This window comes from Hippocampus bargibanti, linkage group LG14, assembly GCF_051943395.1.
Source record: "Hippocampus bargibanti isolate YZ-2025 linkage group LG14, ASM5194339v1, whole genome shotgun sequence".
In the NCBI taxonomy this organism is placed as follows: domain Eukaryota; kingdom Metazoa; phylum Chordata; class Actinopteri; order Syngnathiformes; family Syngnathidae; genus Hippocampus; species Hippocampus bargibanti.
In genome coordinates, this window is record NC_142747.1 from 8,998,602 (window position 1) to 9,007,312 (window position 8,711).

Consider the following 8,711-nt stretch of genomic DNA (forward strand, 5'->3'; position numbering starts at 1 on the left):
AGAGCAGTGATCTGCACTGCATTTAGTTTTTGAAACCATGAAGCGTGAAAAATCAACACAATTTAACAGACCTCTTTATAGATAACAGCCCTGTCCCAATAAAAACGAATGTAATTTCCACATTCAACCACCCATCTATTTTTGAAACTGCTTCTCCCAGCTGTCTTCAAGTAGTAGGTAGGAGTGACACCCTGAACCGGTTGCCAGCCAATCACAAGCCACACACAAAACAAGCATTCATGCTCACACTCACATCTTGGGACAATTTAAAGCGTTCCATAAACCTGCATAATATATACCTTTCATACGTTCACTCCAAAGCACACAAAGAAACAATGTGATCCACCGACAACATTTCACTCTTTCTTTTCGATCAGTTAATAAAGAATAAACAGTAGGTGGTCAGACTGTGCCGTGGATGGGCTATGTAAACAGTCTTGTCATACAGTAGTGGATTAGTACTTGATCAGTACCAACTCTGCGGCTGCTTCCGTCGTCAAAGAAACAAGGCAACTGATGGAAAACAAAATAAAAAAATAAAAATTCAGTATCCAGCATTCCGATGTCTGTTTGGAGCAGATCAGTCATAATTTGTAACGACTCGGCATCTCCACGCAGCTGGACTGTGCTCCTGCAGCCTCTTCATTTTTGGCCCTAACCAGACCCACCAGGCAAAACCAATCAGTACGCACACCACTGACTCCACGTAGTAGCCATCCAGCGTTGTGACACAGGCGCCACCCTCCTTGATGCACAGCTGGAAATGAGAATTAGCGACACTGACTACTTTTTCTTTACACAGTCGAGGCAGCATTCAACTCGTTCAATGCAAAAGCAGAATGACTGCTGCACTACAATGCTCCTTAACCATCCAAGTAGCGTCACAATCCCCAATAATAGCTTAGCGTGACTCGTAATACGTATGTAGTTTGGCACGATACAATTCTAGAAAGCACAAGCCACACCCTTACCCCAACGGCTTCCGACGAGGCACAAGTTTGCCCAACAGCGCCACCCTGACACTCTTTCCAGGTGAGGGGATCCACCAACCAAAGCGCAAGAGTGGAGGGCCAGTTTCCTCCCAGGTTAGTGACTGTGTTCAGCAGCGTCATGTAGGTGCCACCTATGAACGGGTCGCTCACTTTGGCGTGGAAAGCCATGCCGGCGACATACATGCTGTACAAAGCCACCTGTGAGCGGGAAGATTCAGTTACTACCTCATAGTCGTTTACGATCATTTCAGTAAGTCATTTAATGAAAGAAACAGTCATAGTTTGATGGGAATAAAAATGTTAAACGTGAAAGGGTGAAAAACTAATAATTTTTGAAGAGTAATTAATGTTGGAGTCCCGTATTTTCCGGTGTATAACGAGCACCAGAGTATAAGGCGCACCCCCAATGAATGGTGTATTTTCAAACTTTTTCAATAACTGAAAAAAACGTTTTCCAAATAAAATATATGAATACACAGACGTTTTCCAACTATAAGGCACACCAAACTATAAGGCGCTACAGCAGAGGCTGGGATTACCCACTACTTCTTCTACAGGGGGAAATGGAGTCGATGGCTGCTGACAGTAGTTGCGAGACCTGTTGTGGCTCAATATTACTTCGCATAAAAGTTGTACCTGCGTACAAGGTGCAGGGTCATCGTTTATACACTGGAAAATACGGTACATATCATGGGGGTCCATTATAGCTATACAAATAAGACCACCAATTGCCCAACACTGCAATTTTGTATTGTCTGCACTATAAGGCGCACCTAAAAGTCTCCAATTCTTTTTTCAAAATCCCAACATGCGCCTCATAATCCAGTGTCCCTTATATATGGAAATGTTTTAGAATATGTCATTCATTGATGGTGCGCCCTATAATACAGTGCTCCTTATACATATATGGAACTGTTTTTAAATATGTAATTCATTGAGGTCCGCCTTATAGTGCGAAAATAAGGTAGTTGTGATTTTCTAACTCGACTCAGGTAAATCCTCAATGAATGTCTGGGCCAGATTTCTGATGGGAATTTAAACAAAACAGATAACAAGTATCCAAGTAACAGATCACCTGATGCACCGCATAGCTAAGCAGCACAACGCCATAGTAGTAAACAGGGAAGCCTTCTTCTTGTTTCACGCTTGGCGTCCACGCAACAAGCAGAGCGAACTCCAGGCCAATGATTAATCTGCAAAAACATAACACTTAACCGAACGTTCAACGCAATGAACGCTCTGCTTGTTTGTGGTCGTAAGAACCTTAAAGGGAAAGCCTTGTAGAAGACATCCAGCGGTCTGGGCCCCGCTGTGTATTTACTGATCAACACCGGTAGAAGGATCTGCAGAGGCACCATGGGCACAGCCAGCAACGCCAACTGTGCCTTGGGAACGCCGGCCTCCACCAACTTCAGCCCGGTCACCGCATCGGCTGCGGAGAAGCCGATCTGAAACAAGTGTGAAAGAGCAACGAACCTAAGAGGAGTTCTTGCAGAGGTAAATTCTTGTGTTGAAAGAGTGCTTACTTTGGCCGTGAGAAGTAGCGCACAGAAGGTAAAGACCGCCGGCATCTTGATGATCGTGAACAGCAACTTGTAGGTTTGGAAAACACCTTGGGTTTCCTCTGGATCTTTCCTCCTGTCTTCGCTTCGTTCGTTCTCACTTTTTAAAATGGCAACCATCGTTGTGGACACCAGGAAAACAACTCCCCAGAAAAACAAGAAGTCTGCAGCCCAAAAACAAATGCTATACAGTGATACTTTGGCTTACGAACACTTTAGGTCGCAATTTTTTTGCCGAACGAACATTAAATTTGTGAGAATACAATCTTGGCATACGAACTAGTTTTCGGCGGACGAACCAAACCACACGGTCGAACAGCGCCACGGTGGCTGGCAGGCTAGTTTTCCACACCCACTTTTGTTGAGTGCAGACGGGGTTTGTTATCGAGTGGAGTACTTTTGCTATTATGGGACCGAAAAAGACCCCACCACAGGCTAGTGTTAAGCCGAAGAGGACACAAAAGAAAATTACTGTCGAGCAGAAGAAGGATCATCGAAAAAACATGAACGAGGTGTGCGTTTGTGTGACTTAGCGTCCCAGTACGCTAAGTTGATCATTGCTACGTGTGGCTAAGGGTGTTTGTGTTGTCGAAGAAACGGTCTCAGGCAATAGAAGAGGTTGAAAAACTTTTGTTGATTTGGATTAACAAAAAGCAGCTAGCATGGGACAGTGTGTGTGAGGGTATTATCGCCGAGAAAGCACGGCAACTTCACTTGGATATCATCAAGAGGCAACTACATCAACGACCACCACAAAGGTAAATAAAACAACGTTATTATACAGTAGAGTTTATTTGTTTCATTACAATCCAATAGCACATATAGGATATTTTGTGTAGTTTTAAGGCTTATTTAGTAAATAAATGTTCGGCAGACGAACTTTTCGCCCTTCACGCACTTTCTGAGAACCAATTAAGTTCGTAAACTGAGGCATCACTGTACGTCAAAAATTAGAGCTGTGCGACATTCGCAGATGCGGGAAACTTACTTGCCAAGGTGACAATTCCAGTCTGCTTGGGCTCTATTCTGAGGTATTTGTTGCAAAAGTCGGCAGATTCCAGAGCCAAAAAGAGCACGTTACCCAGGAAATAGCCAGCTGTCTGGCCCACCGAGTTGCATGTCGACGCATATCCGACATTCTCCCTGGATAGCATTGTCAGTGCCCAACCATCAACAGCTATGTCCTGGTGACGACAGCAGTAGAAAGTTTTCTTTTAAAAAAAGCCATCTCCAAAAATTGATTTTTATTGTACAACGGAATAATTTAATCTATTTTTAGATTTGTTCTCGTACCTCATAATTTTGACAATTGTTCTCATGTTGTCCTGTAATTAACATTTTTTTCTCACTGAATAACTACTTCTCAGATAATTTTACTGCATTACATTTATTATAGTGTTTTATTGGTTTATATGCAGTTATGACTTCAGGTTAAAATGACATGTAGTATGACTGGCTATTTTTTTATTTCGTATTTTTATTCTCTTTGCTGCTCAAAATATTTGTTCTCCTTTCTATAGGTTTATTATGTCTCTCTTTTTCATCGAGTTGTTTTTTTAATTCCCACTTTATGTTCATGACTAAATGATTTCAGTACATTTTTGAGTATGGTAATGGCATTGTCATAAACCTGAACCATACATTATGAATATGCCTGACAATCATGACACTTGTGGATGCTTACCTGTGTGGCTGCTAGAAAGGCAAGCATGAAGAAGACAGATGTCAATGCCCACACATTAGGGCCTCCTTCACTCTGCAGCAGCGAGTCAACTCTTAGAGAAAGGTAGAGCATGAAGAGGCCCAACAGATACTGTGTGGGTACCAGCCAGGATTTTCTACAGAAACAGAGAAGTGCAACTTGTATAAAAATACATAAATAAAAGCTTCCAGTGATCGTGGAAGCAAATCTCACTAAGTTTCTTATTACCTTCTACCAAACTTGTTGTAGTAGAGCGCATCCACCAGTGGTGCCCATAAAAGCTTGAGACTAAATGGCCAAAAAACAAAGCTAAAAACAGCTTGGTCCTTGTAGCTGACATTCTTACTCTGTAGGATCAATGGAATGCTGCCAGCCAGTCCAAGGGGAATGCCTTGCAGCACATAGAGGAAGAGAAGGAGCAATACGTTCCCCAATTCGGTCTGAATACCCCGGGGGTCTCTAAGATGCATCCTGTCCTCAGAGTCTGATCCTGCAGTTAGGCTGTCCAGTTCCCCATCGAATAACGGCTCTGAGATGACCATCTCTGTCCTCTCTGTGTCCTTCAGGTTTTCAGAATGGGGGAGGCCCACATCTACCTTCATTCTCTGCCGCACATTTTTATGTGTAATTAGATTGGGATTACTGGGTTCCATGGTAGTGACAGGGACATCCACTCATCAAACCTGAAAAAAATAAAATAAAGATATTGTTTGACTTGACTTAAATAAAACCGCAAACAAGTCCAATGACTCAATTTTGTCTTTGTCGAGCTCTGTTGTAAATAATGCTGGTGAAATGGGTGGTGAGATAGAGCGGTAGGCATTTGCTCAATTAAATAATGTTGTGTGAATAGACTTCTTTTAAAATCGTGCTAGGGCAGCCAGTACTTTTGTCACATAAATTAAAAAAATACAATTTGCTAGTGCAAATTTGTGTTTTCACCAAAGAGCAAAAAAAGTATCACACTTAATACAAGCAATAAAATAAATTCCATAGACGCGTCAAACAGACAGAAGTTGGGATGGGTGTGCAAATACGAAGGTCAATCGTGAGAAGAAAGTCAATCATATGCCAGCATGCATACCTGATTGCGATGACTGCGAAACAAGCGACATGCTAATCATAAACTAAAAAAAAGCACACAAGAGAAGCCACATTAAACATCATGACTAAAAGTGAATTTGTTGGTCGGCAGGAAATATAACAAAACAAAGCCAGCAACACACAAAACACCAGAAAGCCTACCGTAGAGGTTTGACAAGTCACATTAGAAAAAAAAATAAGAACACGGACGTCAGACGCATCAGGAAGTATGTTTGTGCAACATTCAAATGTATCCGACTCACTACAGCTGACGTGTCAAAACTGAACTGAATCATTGATTCCGTTCGTGTCACGTGTCCTACGATGACGATTGTAGAATCATCGTGAGTGCGTCACTCTTGTAGTAAATCAAACTCAACGTTGCTTTTTTTCTCCCTTTCTTTGTAGTGTGACTGGGCCTTGAGATTGGGGTTTGTGATGTCTCAAAGTTTAAAGAGTAAAGGGACATTTAAAGCTTGGACGATGGCTCAAGTCAGTCAGTTTTGCGTCTTTTGATTGGATTGGATTGGATTCGATTGGATTTGCCTTTATTAGTCTCGCAGTGGAGAAATTTACATTTCACAGCAGCAAAGTTATGGATATGAAAGTAGAAAAACAAAATACATGAGCTTCTGTAAAGGCAGCCACTGTCGCGGCGCCGTTTTGAAGTCAAAATAACATAAAAAAAAACTAAACAACAAGTCAAGTCAATGACTTTAACAAACATAATAAACATGAAAACGCCAATTTGCCGGGAGAGGGGAGCCGCTGCGTGTTCACGCGCCGCCATCTTGGGAAAATAATAATAATAATAACCAATAACATGACAACACAAAGACACAGAGAGTCATTCATTCTTAAGCATTTTCTGTACCCTCTTTGTTACACAACGCAGTTCCACATAAAAGAGGAGAGGATAAAGCGCCTCATATTAACCCTCATATTATGTTAAGGGGTCAATTTTACCGATTTCCATTTTCCTTTTCCTTTCTTCAAAACAGTTCTAAAATATCCTAATGGGATAGAAAATATGTTGTCTCTCTTTTCAAGTATGTTTATAACATATCAGAAACAGTTGTTGGTGATGTCACCACCTATTATTTGACTGTTTTGTAAGGAATTTTACATCTGGGTAAAAATGACACACAATATAATCATGATTTTTCCCCCCTCAACATAATATGAGGGTTAAATAACAGTGTTTCTTTTCCCCTTAACTAGTGAATTGTTGCAACACCTTGGCTGCATCAGATAAGCATATTAATTAACGGTGAATATAGTTTTCCAATTTGACTGATTCAATACTCAAAATTTCATGATGAAAAACATCACTCCTATCAGTCTTAGCCTATGCTGAATCCTCAAGGGTTTTGATTGGGCCGAGCAGTTCTGAGTGTGAGTGTTCAAGTGTTGGCATGGGAAGAAAACTCCACATAGATTGTATCCCTTCTCGTATGTTTTGTACTATATTGTTTTTTAAGTACTCCTGCTTCCTCGACATTTATTCTTTCATAAAAATAAAACAGTTGCAGCATAGCTAAAGAAAGAGATACAATGTGGGTCCAAGGTGAGGTTGCCACCTTTTATACAAAAACAATTACCTTTGAATTTGATGTTTTTAAACCACACAAACCCATGTTCTCTTCACAACCACAAAAGTGCGACCATTAAAAAAAGCAGCATATTGCAGACCTCAAGAAAATGTGAGTCACTTTCAGGGGAATTTGTGACTGTGTATACAATACAATACTGTACAATATTTATATTCATCCATCCATCCATCCATCCATTTTCCGTACTGCTTATTCCTCATTAGGGTCGCGGGGGGTGCTGGAGCCTATCTCAGCTGTCTTCGGGCACGAGGCGGGGGACACCCTGAATTGGTTGGATTGGATTGGATATGCCTTTATTAGTCTCACAGTGGAGAAATTTACATTTCACAGCAGCAAAGTGATGAAAGGAATGAAAGTAGAAAAACAAATAACATGAGCTGCTGGAAAGGCAGCTACTCTCGCGGCGCCGTCTTGAAGTCAAAAGAACAAAAAAAAACTAAATAACAAATAATATGACAGCATAGAGACAATATGACAAAACAAAGACACAGAGAGACATTCATTCTTCAGGACTTGCTGTACCCTCTTTGTGATGACATGAAGCAGTTCTAGATGGATCAGGGACATCATGGTGGAAAGTGCACGTCGACTACAAGCTAAATGTTGAAAGCAAACACGCAGCTGTAGCATCCATTGACGAAAAGAGATTGTCTCACATCTCCTTTTCCACATAAATCTGCTTCAATTCCAAGCCGCAACAGTTCCACATACGCATCGGCGCTCTGCGCTGACGCTCCTTCCTTCTTCAGAATCAGAATCAGAATCAGAATCATCTTTATTGCCAAGTATGTAGAACACACAAGGAATTTGTTTCCGGTAGAACACGCTGCACTAGTATCGTTGTCAAAAAAAAACTGCTAAGTGGCACTATACAGTTCCATTTTGGCTACTGTTGAAAGAGTTCAAAGAGTTAATGGCATGGGGGAAGAAGCTGTTTAAATGTCTGCTGGATTTGGTTATCGCGGGTTCCCCAAGCCATGCATCCATCTAGCCGCAGACTGTCCAACAGCACTGACCTTTCCGCTAAACAAAGCGGGGCTGTGAAGATGCTGCCCATTACAGGCGCAAAAAAGCACAATGGCCCCTTTGGTGTCCAGCGATGGCAGTCGAATGGCTCCGACATTCCTCCCACTCAAAAACAGTACTGGCATATTCATGCTGCCGAAAAGGCAGCATGACTCAGCACAGTCTCCTCCTTGATGAATGTCGTGGTCAAAAATGCTGAAAAACAATCTGTATGCATTCCACACGATGCACAACAACACAAAGTGACAAAAGAAAACACAAAACAAGACAAAAACAACCAAAAAAAGCAAGGCTCATGAGAGCACTTGCTGAGGCTGCCTACTCAGGCGCCATCTTGGACTTCATGACAGCCAATCGCAAGGGGTACAACTGTCACTCTCACGCTCACACCTAGGGACAACTTGGAGTGATCAATCTGCCTGCCATGCATGTTTTTGGAAAGCGGAAGACCCGGAGAAAACCCACGCCGGCCTGGGGAGAACATGCAAACTCCACACAGGGAGGCCGGACCGGGACGCGAACCGGCAACCTCCGCACTGTAAAGCCGGTGTGCTAACCACTCGACTACCAGGCCACCCATATTTATACTCATGCTTATAGTATATACATAAACAGTAGTATATGCTTATATTCATTTTCTGAGTCTCTGTCCGGTATAAAATCACAACAAGTGTATCTCCATGTTCAAACGGCCTCTTTGCAAAGCACACAATACAGCCATCACACTTTTCAA

At 42.0% G+C, this 8,711-nt stretch overlaps 1 protein-coding gene across 2 annotated transcripts; it reads right to left on the reverse strand.

The window, feature by feature from the left end:
* Positions 1–58: 58 nt before the first annotated feature.
* On the reverse strand, positions 59–5,605 carry slc33a1 (solute carrier family 33 member 1). 2 transcript variants are annotated; one of them, XM_089013586.1, is made up of 10 exons: positions 5,502–5,596; positions 5,341–5,383; positions 4,485–4,939; positions 4,239–4,392; positions 3,543–3,738; positions 2,519–2,718; positions 2,256–2,440; positions 2,068–2,185; positions 972–1,190; positions 59–757 (listed from the first exon to the last, which is right to left on the reverse strand). In XM_089013586.1, the coding sequence occupies exons 3-10, from the start codon at positions 4,907–4,909 to the stop codon at positions 581–583; spliced, it is 1,674 nt and encodes a 557-aa protein (XP_088869712.1). In that variant the 5' UTR covers positions 4,910–4,939; positions 5,341–5,383; positions 5,502–5,596; the 3' UTR covers positions 59–580. The 2 variants fall into 2 exon arrangements, with proteins under 2 accessions (XP_088869712.1, XP_088869713.1); XM_089013587.1 differs by lacking the exon at positions 5,341–5,383 and having other exon boundaries at positions 5,502–5,605.
* Between the last annotated feature and the right edge of the window lie 3,106 nt (positions 5,606–8,711).

Excerpts from the sequence above, each read along its gene's own strand:
- slc33a1 (XM_089013587.1), bottom strand. The coding sequence starts at position 4,909 with ATGGAACCCAGTAATCCCAATCTAATTACACATAAAAATGTGCGGCAG. Across the intron at positions 2,719-3,542 it reads TGGAATTGTCACCTTGGCAA|ACTTCTTGTTTTTCTGGGGA; the intron begins GTAAGTTTCCCG and ends TTTGGGCTGCAG. Across the intron at positions 2,186-2,255 it reads TACAAGGCTTTCCCTTTAAG|ATTAATCATTGGCCTGGAGT; the intron begins GTTCTTACGACC and ends ATGTTTTTGCAG.